Consider the following 17,339-nt stretch of genomic DNA (forward strand, 5'->3'; position numbering starts at 1 on the left):
CTTAACACTCCACCAAAAATCTATTAGAACTAATAACAAAGTGGCAAGATACAAAATCAACAAACAAAAATCAGTTGTATCTCTTTCTTTCTTTCTCTCTCTCTCTCTCTTTCTTTCTTGAGAGAGAGTGTGTGCATGAGCAGGGGGAGGGGGAGAGGAGGGGCAGAGGGAGAGGGAGAGAGAGAGAATTCTAAGCAGGCTCCATGCCCAGTGTGGAGCTTGATCTCACAACCTGAACTGAGCTGAGATCATGACCTGAACTGAAATCAAGAGTCAGACACTTAACAGACTGAGCCACCCAGGTGTCCTGATCAGTTGCATTTCTATACACGAACAGTAAACCATTTGAAAAAAAATAATTCATTTATAATACAATAAAAAATGTATACTTAGCATAAATTTAACCAAGGATATGAAAGATCTGTATAATAAAAATGATAAGAAATTGATAAATTGAAGAAGATACAAATAAATGGAGTGATATCCCATGTTCATGGATCAGAAAAATTAATATTGTTAAAATGTCCATACTACCCAAAACCATCTATAAATTCAATAAAATTCCTATCAAAATTCCAATGACAATAAAATTTGTATAGAAACACAAGAGACCCTGAATAGCCAAAGTAATCCTGAGAAAGAACAAAGCTGGAGGCATCACAATTCCTGATTTCAAATTTTATTACAAAGTCATAATAGAACAGTTAACTGGCATAAAGATAGACACACAGATCAATAAAACAGGATTGAGAGCCCTGAAGTAAACCTACATATATATAATCAACTAATATTTGACAAAGGAGCCAAGAAGAAGCAATGGAGAAAGGATAGTCTTTTCAATAACTGTTGTTGAGAAAACTGTTCAACCACATGCAGAATGGAATTGGTATCCTATCTTACACCATTCACAAAAAATTAACTCAAAATGGATTAAAGACTTAAATATAAGCCCAGAAATTGCTAAGATACAGGAAGAAAACACTGGGCAAAATCTCTCTGATATTGATCTTTGCAAATATTGTTTGGGTATGACATCAAAGATGCAAAGACAAAAGCAAAAATCAACAAGTGGAACTACACCACACTAAAAGGCTTCTGCCTAGCAAAACAATCAGCAAAATAAAAAGGCAACCACCAGCATGGGAGAAAATATTTACAATCTATCAGATAAGGGTTTAATGTGCAAAATATATAAGGAACTCATGTAGCTCAATAGCAAAAACCACACATAATCCAATTAAAAAATGGGCAAACGCCATGAATAGACATTTCCCCTCCCCCTGAAAATAATACAAATGGTCAATAGTTACATGAAAATGTACTCAATATTATTAACCATCAGGGAAATGTAAATCAAAACCACAGTGAAATATTACTTCACGCCTGTTAGAATGGCTAGTATCAAAAAGACAGGAGAAAACAAGTATTGACATGGATGTAGAGAAAAGGGAAGCCTAGTGCACTGCTGGTGGGAATACAAACTGGTGCACTCACTGTGGAAAACAGTATGGAGATTCCTCAGAAAATTAAAAATAGAAGTACCATTGATTCAACAATTCCATTTCTGGCTATATATTCTTCAGGGCTGTTTCTGTTATGTTTAGTTGTGGTCAAATAGCTCCCTTCTGGCCTTCATGATATTCTTATGTACTCCATTAATGTTTTTGCTACCCCCCCCCAAAGACTTATTCACTCAAGTTCTAAACCTCAGGGGACATTTTGAACCTAGTCTAACTTTCTAATCATACTCATATTTTAAAATTAAAAATAAAAGTAGAAAGAAAATGTTTCATTCTTACTGAATTTATGCTGAATATTTCTCAAATACTTTCCCTATTTCTCTTCCTAGTTTCCCTGCACCTGTTAAGACATCTGACTTGATTATTACAAGTTTACTAGCTAGCCTCTCTGCCTCTTGTGTTTACCCTCTTAAATCCATCCTTCTTGTTTCACACAGAGTAATGTAATCAAAATATAAATTTGTCCACCCTGCTCTCCTTCTGGAAGAAACTCAACAACTTGTCATCATTTTCACCATTATTTTCTCAGTATGTATTTCCTTAACTTCCTTTCAGCCTCATAACCTACCAACCTGCCTCTGTTCTATGATCTAATTATAATAATTTCATTGCTTCATTTCAGTGTTTCACACTGTTTATGCTTTTACTGTTTTCCTTTACCTGATATCCTTTCTTCCTGTTTTTATCTGGTTAATTTATTCCCAGGCTTTAATATGCACCCCATGTGGCACCTCTTCCATGACAACTTTCCTGAACCATGAGATGCCCCTCAGCTGTCTTCAGTAGCTCCCTGTGCATAGTTTTACCTTAGTCCTTGGCTTATGTTTGTTGTCCTTCATTAGACCGTTAACTCCCTGAACAGTGGATAATATATTATTTATCTGTGTTCCTCTGGTGCCTAGCACAGAGCCAGTCATGTAGGAGACACTATAATTGCAGCTTGTGTATCATCTTTTGATGTGGTATTTCAAACTCTCATACATATATTACCGTGGTATGCTTGAGAACTGTAAGGTTTTATATATACCAGTTCTGGTTATTGTGAACTTGAGTATGCATGCATTTTATTGTAATTGATAAATAACTGTTTCATTCTTATTTAGAAAATATTTAGGCTCTTAATATTTATGATCTATCATAAGTTAAAAGCATTTCAAGCTATGTATGAGTCCCTTGTGTTTTTACAGTCAGGATTAAATATCCAACTATGATACTCAGCTTTTCTAATTTTTTTTTTTCTACAGATTGCTGCCAATTCCTGGGGAAAGTTATGGGGAGAGAATGGCTATTTCAGGATTCTTCGAGGAGTAAATGAATCTGACATTGAAAAGTTGATTATTGCAGCTTGGGGCCATCTGACAAGTTCAGATGAACCATAACATATCATTAAATTTTCGTAAGGCCATGTATTTAAGTAACCCCGTAAACTGAAATTAAGCGATGTGAGGTTCTCTGTGACAGTGGACTCTTTGTCTCTTCACCTTGTTATTATAATGTGCTTGTTTTCCTGTTTCACCCCAGGCTCCATGCTTCTGCTTCCTTTATATCACTGGACATATAAAAACACTAATAGAGGACAGCAGAGTAGCTAAGTGCCTTTAAAGTTCTCTGGTTGTCTTTCTTTTTCTCTCATAATAATGTCCTTTTTGACTTTGATAGTTCACAAAAGTGTGACAGTACTTGTCATAAAAGTTCATGGCATTCCTTTGTAGAAATGGAGTCGTTTCTGTCTTTAACCAATGAGGATTTCAGATGAAAAACAAAAGCAAGCAACAACAACAACAACAACAAAAAACCCCAGAACAATGAAAACACCAATTTACTATCTTCATGATTTTTTTTCAATGTTGTCTTAATTCATGTCTTGCTTATGATTTTCCAAAAACAATGGAAATAGATTATTAATTGTTTCTCTCAATAAGCTAACATTTGTTTCTTTTCATTGTCTTAACCTAACTTGCAATCTGAACTCAAAAGGAAAGTAACTCTCCACAGGAAATAACTATTCTTTATGGTAATTTACTCTTTATACTGTGTAATGGCCTGTGCTGTAAAGAAGATGGTGTCTGGGAGGGAAAATGTCTCACCACCTCTCTTGGTTCTTTTGCCCAGTATAATAATTATATTAACAGATTTACAGGATAAAAACAAATATTTAATTATTGTATGTACAGGTGCCCCATAAAAATATGAGTCTCAAACAAGGGACCAAAGCAGGCATATTTTATACCTCCTAGACAAAGAAACAATAGATTTGTGAAGAAATGACAAGACAAAGAAACCCAGGTTTGGGTACTAATAGGTAAAGAAACTAAGCAGAGTTTGCTTACATAGCTTTCTCAGCCCTGAATACCCTATCTCTGATGCTAAGGATGTCTCTCTTTCTTCTGGTTCTGGGAGGGTACATTTCACACAGGAAATTTATTTCCTTTTTTCAGGGGGACAGAGAGGAGTGTCAGAGAATCATTGTACTGGCTATTCTCGAGTAACTTTAATTCAGAGTAGTCAATATGTCAAAGTAGCATATTCTGGGGCAGCCTGCCCTGAACCCCATCACTGGTAAGTAATGGAAAAGCTTAGAGGCTAACAATAGAAGTACAGTCTTCACACACACGTACACATACCCCTATTTTATGGAATCCAGTACACTTTGTGTAAAGTCTATTAAAACCAGTTGCAAAGCTGTATTTGGAAAGATAACATATTTACTCCTGAAAACAGCAATCTGACACCATGAGTCAGAAAGAATAAATAGACTTTTATCACAACCATTTCACAGTTCAGTACTTGAGATTCTAAAAAGTAAGCTAAATTGGCATTAATTTGCATCTAATTTTTATTTTAGTTCTCTATAGTCAGAGAAACAAAAATAGCATCATCATAATGGTTGGGAAAGGATATAATCTTTTAATAATTCACTGGCATCTTAAATGGCAAACTAACAAATGAAAAAGCAAAGCTGCTCAGTAAGTGAGCATGGCCAATTATAATTACAATGGTGGAATATCTGTGGCCTCCAATTTCTGGGCACTCTGTGATTGGAATTTTCATTTTGGAACTTTTCTATGCTTTTGTGCCCTGATTAGATAAGCCAGACAAGCTGAAAATGTAAGGAAATTGAGCACAGAAAGTGAGTGTAGCTGCAGTTACTTTCTCCATTAATCACTGCAGCTTCATCAGAAGCAGCATCTACTGACTTGGTTCTGCCCTAGATTATGCCCACAAGGCTGATTCACCTTGGCCAAAGTTCCCCTAGTGGACTGAGAAATAATTTAGTTTTGTTCCAATTTGTATTGCCCACAAACAGGCCCTGAGACAAAGGTTTGAGTGCACATAGTTTGAGCAGTGACGAGAACACTGAAGAGCATGAGTAGTGATGTAGGGTCATTGAAGGCAGACAACAAAGGCTGCGTTACCAAGCAAAGTGGTACCACAGGAAATGCATTCTTATCCCACTAGGGGAGGTTCATATATTCCTCAGATAAATGTCACCCATGAAGGATGTGTGTTGGTTCAGGACTGCTCCAGAGGGCTGTGAATTTCTTGGTTGGTCTGGTCTGGCAGGTTGTCGTGTCAAGAAAAAAGCCCACAGGCAAAGAAAAGCAGGTTCTGGGAGTTGGATGTCAGGCTGATGTCCACTGAAATGGCACAGGTGAGGTGATGTGTCTCTGTCATAGGTGTTAAAATATTTTTAAAACATTCCTTAGATGCTAAAAGCTGAGGAAATAATAAATGATGATGCACTAAAATGACAGATGATTAACCTCACTTTTAAAAACACATAATTGCTGTCTATGTTATCTGCTGTGATTTTGATGGATTCCTGTCTCACATTTAGGTCTTTCATTCATTTTTAGCTTATTTTTGTGTAGGTGTAAGAAAGTGGTCCAGTTTCATTCTTCTGCATGTTGCTGTCTAATTTTCCCAACACCTTTGTTGAGGAAATGGTCCTTTTCCCATTGGATAGTCTTTCCTCCTTTGTCAAAGATTAGTTGATCAGAGTTGAGGGTCCATTTCTGGGCTCTCTATTCTGTTCTGTTGATCTGTGTGTCTGTTTTTGTGCTAGTACCATATGATCTTGATGATTACAGCTTTGTAAAACAGCTTGAAGTCTGGAAGTATAATGCCTCCAGCTTTAGTTTTCTTTTTCGACATTGCTTTGGCTATTTGGGTCTTTTCTGGTTCCATAGAAATTTTAGGATTGTTTGTTCCAGCTCTGTGAAAAATGCTGATGATATTTTGATAGGGATTGCATTAAATGTGTAGATTGCTTTGGGTAGAATAGACATTTTAACAATATTTATTCTTCCAATCCATGAGCATGGGGTGTTTTTCCATTTCTTTGTGTCTTCCTCAATTTCTTTCTTAAGCGTTCTTTAGTTTTCAGAGTACAGATCCTAACCTCTTTGGTTAGGTTTATTCCTAGGTAGCTTATGGTTTTTGGTGCAGTTGTAAATGGGATAAATTCCTTGATTTCTCTTTCTTCTGCTTCAATGTTAGTGTATAGAAATGCAACTGACTTCTGTGAATTGATTTTTATATCCTCCCATTTTACTGAGTTCCTGTATTAGTTCTAGCAATTTTTTGGTGGAGTCTCTTGGGTTTTCTACATAGAGTATCATGGACTCTGTGAAGAGTAAAAGTTTGACTTCTTCTTTGCCAATTTGGATGCCTTTTATTTTTTTGTTGTTGTCTGATTGCTGAGGCTAGGTCTTCCAGTACAATGTTGGACAATAGCGGTGAGAGTAGACATCCCTGTCATGTTCCTCACTGTAGAGGAAAAGCTCTCAGTTTTTCCCCACTGAGGATGATATTCAGTGTGGGTCTTTCATATATAGCCTTTATGATGTTGAAGTATGTTCCATCTATCCCTACTTTGTTGAGAGTTTTTATCAAGACAGGATGCTATGTTTTGTCAAATGCTTTTTCTGCATCTGTTGAGAGGATCATATGGTTCTTGTCCTTTCTTCTATTAGTGTGGTGTATCACATTGATTGGTTTCTGGATTTTGAACTACCCCTGCAGCCCAGGTGAATAATGTACTTTCTAATGTACTGTTGGATCCTATTAGCTAGTGTCTTGGTGAGACTTTTGCATCCATGTTCAAGTGGTTCAAAGGGGCACATGCACCCCAATGTTTATAGCGACAACATCCACAATAGCCAAAATATGGAAAGAGTATAGATGTCCATTGACAGATGAATAGATAAAGAAGAAGTGGTGTGTGTGTGTGTGTGTGTGTATGAATATTACTCAGCCTGCCATCAAAAAAAAAAAAATGAAATTTTGCCATTGCAACAATGTGGATGGACCTAGAGGGTATTAAGCTAAGTAAAATAAGTCAGTCAGAGAAAGACAAATATCATATGATTTCACTCCTATGTGGAATTTAAGAAACAAAACAGATGAACATAGGGGAAGGGAAGAAAAATTAAATAAAAACAGAGAGGAAGGCAAACCATAAGAGACTCTTAACTCTAGGAAACAAACAGGGTTGCTGGAGGGGAGGTAAGTGGGGGGATGGGGTAATTGGGTGATGTGCATTAAGGAGGGCACTTGAAGTAATGAGCACTGGGTGTATATGCACCTGATGAATCACTAAATTCTACTCCTGAAACTAATATTATAGCATATGTTAGCTAAATTGAATTTAAATAAAAAAGAAAAAAAAAAGAAAAAAAGAAAAACACATATGGAATTGAGTTGATACCCTCTTGTCCTTGTTATGTAAATGGATAAAACTTGGTGGAATTGATTTTTACATTGTGGTCTGTGAGTCTAGAATGTAGGCCTAGATTATGTTGTTTTAAAATTTACTACCTTTCTAAGGATCTGAACTGGTAAGGAACCTACCGCAGAGATTTGAAGAAAAAAAGAAGGAAAATATCACATTCGTAAGCCCCATGGGAAGGCACAAGATATATTTGTCCAGTAGTAAGACTAAGACCTAAAGAAGAAATCAAGGCTAGTTGGGACAGAAGTATACTAATGAGACAAGGAAAATACTATTCCTGAGGTTTGTTGAGTCAGTGTCTTTCTTTGATGTTGCTTCTCATTTTTACAACTTTAAAGAGCATGTTTGGCTCTCTTTATTATCCAAAGGTCCTGAATCAATGTTTAGAAAATAGTGGTTGGCATATCATTTCATCAGCTCTAGGGAATATTTGTAGAATTGATTGGATTGATGACTGGATGGTTCCTCCTGCACTGTGGCTTTCTTGGCCTGCAGGTATGCCCTACTCACCTCAGCTAGGACTAAGCAATAGGAAAGACCGCACATTTGGTGCATATGTCTTTAGAGTTCTAGTCTCTATTTGCATATATAGGGTCTTAAAACTTTGTGTTAAGAATATACAAGGGAAGGAGCACCTGGATGGCTCAGTTGGTCAAGTGTCTGACTTGTGTTTTTGGGTCAGTTCATGATCTCAGGGTCATGAGATCGAGCCCCATGTTGGGCTCCATGCTCAGATGGAGTCTGCTTGAGGGTCTCTCCCCCTCTCTTCTCTTTCTTTCTCTCTAAAATAAATAAAATCTTAAAAAAAAAAAGAGTATACCAGAGCTATGAGAAAAACATTGTTCATAATGCATCCAGGACAATGTATCTCAGATTGGATAACACTGTGAGCACTAAAACCTGGTTTTCTTACTGTCCAATCAGAAGTTTGTGCCATTTACATACTTTTCATGGGTTCCAGTCTAAACTGTTTACTGTGTATAGTTTTTCCTTGGAAGAAGAGGAGATAGTCCCAATGTAGCACATTGAATTAAAGTTTTCCCACTCTACTCAGTTGAATAATTCTTCTTTCTTGATGTGTCATTAGGAAATGTACTTCAGAAAGAAGTGGGAAAGACTTTGAAGATAGATCTCATGCCTTATCCTGCTTTACAGTGTTTGGGTTTTATCTCATTCTGTTGTAAACAATGAAAAGGCTTCCCTAGGTTTCTAAAATGGATATTCACAAATTGTCTTAAAAATGCATAAAATGGAATTAAATTTGTTAGTTGGTATTCAACTGAAAAGAAAGGAAACCTCTTTAAGGATCTCCAACAGATGGAATATAGTGAAAGGAATTGGTTACGTGGGTGATGGAGGAGCAGAGAAGGCAACAGAGGATGGTGAAGCAGTCCAGGATGAGCAACAGTAGGAAGTTGCCATCATCCCCTGAAGGAACAAAGTGAAGAGGTGCACTACTGGAATCTAGGGGCTGGTATTTTCCTGGGGGTAACTAGGACCATGACTAGCCTGTATGATGGAAGGGGGAGTCATGAAAAAACATGGTGTTGCCAGTTTACCACTTGAGGCAGAAAGAAAGGGACATGAACACTAAGGTGTATCCCTCCCTCATGCCTTCCAAACTGTCATCAGGGCCTCTCACTGACTGACCCTGATCAAAGATGACTGATATGGGAGGTTATGACATTAAGCTGTCAGGGTGAGTGCTCACCCTTTACCAGATGCAGAGGAGACTAGAGTAAGGGCAGGGGATAAATAAGAAGATAAATATGGAACATGCATTTTTGTTCATCCCATATAGATACTGGGAATTAAGATTATGTAAAGGAACAATTTCTCAGTGATTGATTAGCTCATGAACTCAATTCCTTGGTTAATGCATGGGTCTTAAGTACTACAAATGCTTGTTGTTACATGTCTTGTAAACATGTCTTGTTACATGTCTTGTTGTTAAACTCAGGGGACATCTAGGGAATATATTCTAGTCTATGTAGGGAAAAATCTTTTCCCATTTTCTTCACAGTAGTTTCTGGGGACTTTGTATGTTGTTTTAACATCATTGCCTATCAAAAGGATTATGATAATCTGATCTCAAGACATTTATTTTTCTTTGGGTAGAAGTTGATCCCATTTTCAAAAGAAAAAAAAAAAGGAGGGAAAAGTGAATATTATCTCCCAAACTGCTATTTTATGATATGTTTCAAGAGAGAAAGGCATCAATCTGTCAGGTGCCACTGTATGAGAAACGGGACTTCTACAGGACTCACAGACATCCCTGCCCTAGAAAAGTCAATGAAGGAAGAAAAGAAAATCCATCTAACACTGTCAAGAATGGGTAATTGAATGAAGGGGAAAATATTCTCCATCTTCAGCCATGAACAGTATTGTATGTCATTTTGCTACCATATCTTATAGAAATAGTTAAAAAGTCATTGACAGGTAAATCCAATGGAGTGGAATCTCTCCTTAGATACCTCCAGTAAGGGTCTCATTATTTAGAAAAAGAGTGGCTGGCAATACTCTTCCCTCTATTATCTGTCTCCTCTCTGTAACTGTCACCCCTGTATAAACAAGCTGTTTGATTCTATGTTTCTTCTGAGATTATAAGGGGAACAAGTGTTTAGTTGCATAGAGTTTAAGATATATCTTGTATTATATCAATCATTTTAGAGATTCACAGTTCATAGGCCACTGACAAAGCACTACTCAGATTCAGTCCTCACTCACCTTGGCCAGGCACTCTTCTGGGGTAACCAACAAGTATTTACAGTGGTTCCATATATGACCACAGACTCTTTTCTCCTAAAAATCCCCGTGAAATCACACACTGTCCATTCAGTATTTATTATATGCCTGCAAGGTGCTGGCTACTATGCTAGGGACTAAGTAGATACAGGAAGACTCACAAGATAGACAGTCCCTGCCCTGTCTTATCTCACAAATTACTCTTTTGTAAAATGAATTTTGACAGACCCTGGCCTAGATCCAGTTTTGAATAGTAAGTTCCATAATCAGCTTTTAGTGAGAAGTTGGTATACCCTAACCTCTGAGTATTAATATAGTGGGAACATTTACCTTTGCCTACAAGTCGGCTTTGGTGCCACTCTCAGAATGCAGCCTTGGGCTGGATGTACCTTAGGTCTGAGCTAGTCTGAAGTGTCTTATGATGGTGCACTCGTATACAGAATCAAAGATTGTGGGTTATTAGTACCATTAAAGTATGTGAGAGAACTGTGCTTCATTGAATTATGTTTTAAGGACAGCCCAAGATTCCAGTGATCCTTATATCAAAGATTCCCTAAACTTAACCGGTGAAGGACAAATATTATCATCTGTATGGGATGCACCTCAAGGAGGTTGTGAATGTCCAACCATTTGTACTAGACCTCATTTGATAATCGGGTGCAGAACACTGAGTCAAACTAGCTTAAGCCAGAAAGGAATGACATTGACCTATTATAAAATAGGGATGATTAAGAGGGAGATCTAGCTTTCCACATGGTTGGTTCCAGGTGTTTAAATGATTCCATTCATACTCTGCCTTTCTCTCTAGGTCTCAGCTTTGACTCCATAAGGCTTCTTCCTAGGTAAATTTTCTCTGCAGGGCAGCAAGCTAGTTGCTGGAAGCCCCATGTCAGCAAATTATAGTCATTGAGACTCAGTTTCTGAATCTGATAAGTGGAGTAATAAATAGTTATAACCCTTGCTATGATGAGTAGTAATTGAAAGTATATGCTAAATATTTTGCATGATTCTTGTCATGGAGTAAGTTGTTAATAGATATCAGCTACTATCATCACCAATCACCATCATTACTTTTATGATCATTATGGTGGAAGGAATCTTACCATGGATCTAGGCTACCAATAATTCCAACCCTCTGCTGTGTAACTTATAGATGACTTCTGATTAATGACTAAGACTTTCTGTCTTTCTTCTGAGATTATAAGGGGAACAAGTGTCTAGTTGCATAGAACTTATCTTTCTAGACTGCTCACTTTTTCTTCAGGTCAGTCAAATCTCACAAAGCTAGATTCCCTCCCTTGGTCACCCCCATTTTATAGGTCAGCATTAGTAGGTGGCTCTTTCAATATATGTTACAATTACCCTCACAACTGGGCCATAGTTTACAGTGCTTAAATCCTTGCATCAGAGATATTAAGTCTGTGCAAGTCCTTGACCTACAATTTCCTTTTGAATAACAAAACCTTAAGTGTTAAATCTTCCAATTTCTAGAGCATATTTTCTATATTCTAAGTTGATAATCATAAGGGCTTGGTAAGATGATATCCAGGAAACTGTAAGCTGCTCTAAGGTAAAGACTATTTCTTATTTTTCAGTATTCCTATGAGCAGAAGCAAACACAGTTTATGTACAATAAATATGTGCTAAATGAATTATTAAGTGAATGAACATCAAAAACATCATTCTTGTCATGCTAGTGTGTCATTACTACTTTACTTCCTTGTCTCCCCCACTACAATATCATTTCCTAGAGGGCACGGAGCATGCTTACGTAATGACCAGTCCTAGCATGGGATCTGACATAAATAATTTCTATTGACAAACTTTGAGGAAGCTTTGTTTTTAATTACAAAAAATATTAAAATTTTTCTCATTAGATAGTATACAGCTTTCTTTTGGTAAACTGCAAATGATTTACTAGACTCATTAAATATAGAAAACTTTCTGAATTCAGTGAAATTTAGTTCCTTAATGTACTCAGTTTATTGAATTATTTGCCTCGTCTGGTCACTTTCCTTATCCTGCCTTTTGGTGAGCAATGTTCTAAATTTCATGTAGCAAAATTATTCATTTCATGGTTAATGCTTTCTATGTCTTACTATCTATTTTTTCTTTTCTTTTTTTTTTTTAAGTTTTATTTATTTATTTGACGGAGAGAGAGACAGCGAGAGAGGGAACACAAGCAGGGGGAGTGGGAGAGGGAGAAGCAGGCTTTCCACGGAGCAGGGAGCCCGATGTGGGCCTCCATCCCAGGATCCTGGGATCATGACCTGAGCCGAAGGCAGACGCTTAATGACTGAGCCACCCAGGCGCCCCTATCTATTTTTTCTTGAGTCACTGTTTATATATATTTATATATAATATATTTATATGTAATTATATATATATGTAATTTATATAATTATATGACATTTGTATAAATAACATTTATATATTATATATGATAAATATAATATGAATATGAATATGACTATATGAAAATAGGTCTAATATTATAACAAAGTGACTCAAAAAGAAATATATTTGGACAAGACAAATGAGAAAAAAATATTTGTAGCAAACATAAACAATAAATATATATATCCCTTTCATATGTTTTGTATTATTAGAGTATATAAGTTTATATTATTCATATTATTAATATCATTTAAATCTTTCTGAGTATGCATTTATTTCTTACTATTCCTTCCTAGTATTATTCATTCTTTAATTTATGCATTCTTTTTCTTACTTTCTTAAACAAGTTTGTCAGAGATGTGTTTATTTCATTTTCTTTTTCAAAGGAACAAATTTTGGTTTAATTGTACTCTCTTCTGTATCTTTGTTTTCTGTTTAATTAATGACTGATCTCATCTTTATTTTTTTATTTTTTATTTTTTTGATCTCATCTTTATTATCTTCTTCCTAATTTATTTGCATTTATAAATTTTTTATAAAACATATTTTTTATCTTCTTAAATTGGATTCTTAGTTTATTAATTTTGAGCTTTTCTTGTGTTCTAATTTAAGCATTTATGTACAGTGCTTTCTAAATGAAGCCTCTCAGTATAATCATTGCTTCCTTTAACTCTTTGTAATTACTTGTTTTAAAGAAAACACATTTTCTAAATAGTCAAACCTAGAGAAAGATTGCATCAATGCCAGTTATTTTTTTATTTCCTATGTACCATCTTAGATCATCTCTACTCAATGAGTTTATAAATACAATACAGGAGTAATTGAATAGCATAATATGAACACCATGTTTTGATAACTAGCTGCACTGTACTTTGTGTTTCAAGAAACATGTTTTAGTCATTTAGGTTCTAATATATATTTGAAACTAGAAAATTCACAACAGGCTGGTTCACAGATGCATTTACCCATGAAAGCCATGTTCCAAGGGAGAACCACTATCTTTGGCCAGCCAGGCTGTTATATGTTAGTTCTCTAATTTCAGGGTGATAACTTTCTCTTTCTTAAGAAGTACAAGCTGTAGATCATTCCTTCCTTAGCCCACTATTTTCCGACAACAAAGAAAATAAGGTAGCAAGAAAGCCAGCCAAAATGTAAATGACTTTGGATGTAAAAAATGTTTCAGATTTTGTAGTGTGTTATATCTCTCTTTAAGGTATTTTATTTTTTTTATTTGGTATGTTGAATTCCCAGGTAAGTTCATAGTAAAGAAAAGAGGTATTTGCTCAAAGGAAGTAAACTTTATTCTTATCACTGAAATTACCATTGATAGTTGCCATTTATAATCTCTTTAGCATTTAACCAACTCTATCTAAATTATGCTTTTGATTCATGAATTAATATGGCATGAGATATCTTTCCTTGGAAATAAATATTAATTTAAAATTGAAATCACTCCATAGTCAAAAAAAATCCATTTTGATTATTTGTCCAAGTATTTTACATATTGACATGCATATGAACAGTACTTAAAAGGATTATGCAATGATTAAGATGATGACATAGTTGAAGTAATAAGAATAGCATTTTTCCTATCTTAATATAGTGTTGAAAGCACCTGAGAAATACAGTAAAACTTGGCCTCAGTCCTCTTTTTCAATATTATAAGATAAAGTAGCTTTAAGGCCTTTGGGAAGTTACAAACCTCTATTGTTTTATTTGTTCATGTTCAACCAAATTAACATGAATCCTACTAACATTCATTTGAGCTTTTGCTATGGGCTAAGTAATACAATAAGTGCTGTTCATACCTTCTCTCACTTAATTGAGTAGGTGGTCCATGCAGCTCAAGAAAATATAATTTAAAGGGAGGCATAGGCGACAGCTCCTTTGAAGACAGAGTGTCTATCTTTCTGTCCTAACATGTTGCCAGGTGCAGGGAAGGCAGAGGGAAGAAAACACAGATCTTTCCAAATCGTTGAAGCTATTTTCTTACTCCTGAAGATCAAGTCTTGGCTAAGAGTAGGCAGCTTGACCTCAGAGTAGTTCTTTGTTAAGTCCAGTGTCCATATTTTCTAAACCAATCATCAGGATGCCCAATCAAGTATCTACAAGTGCACTTAGGGAGGTAGTGAAATAGTCTATTAGACCTTATGACTGCTCCAGAAAATCTAGGACCCATGGGTACTCTGTATGTAAGCCTCTAAAAAGACAGAATCGAATCTCTGCTAGAGATTCTACTAGAAACACTTCAAGGACTGCCAGGGGGAGGGGGAGGGTTGAGAGGTGGAAGATGTGTGTGTATGGTGAGGAGAGGAGGCTTTCCAATTGCCAGATAGGGTCTGGAAGTAAATACATATAGTCTTATTTGAGGAGATGGAAATGTAAATATCCATTTTCCAGGATTCTGAGGGCTCCTTGCTGTAGGGAGGATGGCCTCAGCATTCATTTGTTGCCAGTGGTTTTAATATTGTGATGTCTTCTATGGTGAGAGCACACACATGTTCCCACACATATACACATGTGCATACACAGTCTTTTTGAAACTTTGGTAGTAGGAGTCTGTTTCATGTCCAAGTTTGGAAGTTTATTATTTAGATAGAAATTTATCGAGGGCCTGCTCTGTGTTAGACTCTCTGCTAGATACTGGGGATATTTGGGACAAAAAGTCAGACTTAGGTCATAAATTCATGTAGATTTCAGTCTGGCATGAAACAAATAGACATTAAATAAATAATTACGATAAATTCTGAGGGATATTTTGATGGAAAATTCCACATGACTAGGAGCTATAGCTGGAGAAACTGGTATAGTTTAGAGTGTTGGTGAAGGTGTCTTCAAGAGGAATGTTTAGGTTGATACCTGAAGGAAAATTAGGACTTGGTCAGAGAAAGTAGACCTAAATGGCAAATAATTATGTTTTAGGGAGGTCTGGAGGGAGGAGTTATCTCAAAGAAGCCAAGTAAAGTTTCTTTGTAAGTGAATGAGAGAGATTGGCAGAGAAGATGCCAGAAATGTAGACAACAAACAGACTGTAAAGGCTGTAGAAATTATGTTAAGGAGTTTTGTCTTTAATCCCAAAGCAATGTGGGGTGGGGATGTTAAAGGATTAGAAAAGTCACTCTGACTGCTGTTTGGAGGGCAGATTTGAGGAGGGAAAGACTAGAGACAAGGATACTGGTCAGCAGCTTGTGAAGCTTGGGGTTTAAGTTGACAATCGTATAGACAAGGGAAGTGGAGAAGAGAAATGTCCAGGTCTACAAAGTGTTCAAGGTTCTTGATTTAGGACCAATGTGGTAAGTGAGGGAGAGAGGAGATTCTAGAATGACTCCAGAGTTTTGGGTTATTAAACAAAATTAAACCTCGGGAATTTTCAGAGTGAAGCTCCAGGATTTCTTGAATTTGTCCTTGAAATACTGCTTTGACAGAAGAATGTTAATTTGCTGAGTGTGATTCTTCTGCATCAGCCCATCTGCTACCTACTTCAACAGATACTTTTGAGTGCCTACTTTGTATTACAGTGAATACAGTCCTAGTCACATAGAGACCAAAAAAAAAAAAAAAAAAATGGATACGGTTTCTATCATCTAGTGAGAAAACATAAACAAAAGAACAAAAACACATACACTTAGCAGTTAAGGTCCATAAAGAAAACAGGATTCAATAAGGAACAGTTACAGAGGTAGAGGAAGGAGGATTCACCCAGACAGTGTACATATGTATGGAAGGATTTTGGGGGGAAGTGAAGTGTGGAGTGTGGAGTGGGGTGGGATGTAATGGGGATGGACCAATGTAATTTTGAAGAAGTAACAGAGGACAGATTCATGTGACTGTGGAGGCCATGGTAAGGAGGTTGGATGTTATTTTCAGTGCAGTGGGAAGGAACTATTACCACTTTAGCTTCTCTGTGGAAAATGGATTGGAGAGAACTAAAGACAAGGAAAGAGAACCAGTAAGCAAGCTATTGTAGTAGTCCAGGTGAGAGGTAATAAAGGCTCAGATCAGGGCAGTAACTAAGGACTGGGAAATAAGGAGAAGTAGAAAGAAAGAGGACTTAGATGTGTAATTAGGAAAGACTTCTAGGTTTTTTCCTTAACCAGTTGGATTGATAGTGGTGGCATTCACAAAGATGTGGAAGAGTGAGGAAAAGAAGGTAATGATATAAAGCCAAGAATTCACATTCGATTATGTTACACTGGTATGACCACAAGCCTTCCACAGTCCTGGAGTGACATAGAAGAGACTGAAAGATTCTCTGTCCCACTTACATGGACAGAGAAATAGCAAGAGTGGCCTATAAGTTTGGATGAATTGGACAAAATGAGAATAGCCTGGAGAGTGACAATGAAATGAGCATATCAGTGGATTGAGGGATGATCCTGCCCAAGACCAGACAAATACATGAGCATCATGTCAGCATATGCCAGTATGGACAGATGCAGATGATGAGGTCTAAATACCTTTCTTCCCACTCCTTTACCACACAATGCTCTAATTAAAGCCAAATAAGTCCTAGGAATTAGATACTTCCAGAAAGCAATCAGGAAAGAAAAATCCTTAGTTAATTAATTTTGAATAGAAATGACTGAAATAGAAAAGAATTGATTAATATTACATTATTTGTCCATAATATTGGATGGGCAATTAAATAGAAATTAAATAGTATCATAAAAATACTAAAAATGTGCTTTATGTTTATATGTGTATGTTTGTTGCATGTGTGTGTGTTTGAATGTATAATGTAATTGTTTTCATTGTTGATTGGAATTTTCTTGAGAGAGAAAACTTTTATATCTTCAACTGCTTTTATTCTTTTATTAAAAAAAAAGATTTTATTTATTTATTTGAGAGAAAGAGAGGAGAGAAAGAGTTGGGGGGAGGGAGAGAGGGAATCTCAAACAGACTCCCCACTGGGTGAGGAGCTGGACACAGGGTTTGATCCCCTG

At 36.3% G+C, this 17,339-nt stretch overlaps 1 protein-coding gene across 1 annotated transcript in view; it reads left to right on the plus strand.

Moving 5' to 3' along the window:
* The window catches only part of TINAG (tubulointerstitial nephritis antigen), a 92,762-nt gene extending 89,637 nt beyond the window's left edge, over positions 1–3,125 (plus strand). The window contains exon 11 of the mRNA XM_034990500.1: positions 2,765–3,125. Coding sequence (XP_034846391.1) covers positions 2,765–2,899 — 135 coding nt within the window. The 3' untranslated portion in view covers positions 2,900–3,125. The remainder of the gene's footprint in view (positions 1–2,764) is intronic.
* Positions 3,126–17,339: the final 14,214 nt, after the last annotated feature.

Source organism: Mirounga leonina, unplaced genomic scaffold (genome assembly GCF_011800145.1).
Source record: "Mirounga leonina isolate KUSES-001 unplaced genomic scaffold, KU_Mleo_1.0 Mir_53, whole genome shotgun sequence".
NCBI classification, from domain to species: Eukaryota; Metazoa; Chordata; class Mammalia; order Carnivora; family Phocidae; genus Mirounga; species Mirounga leonina.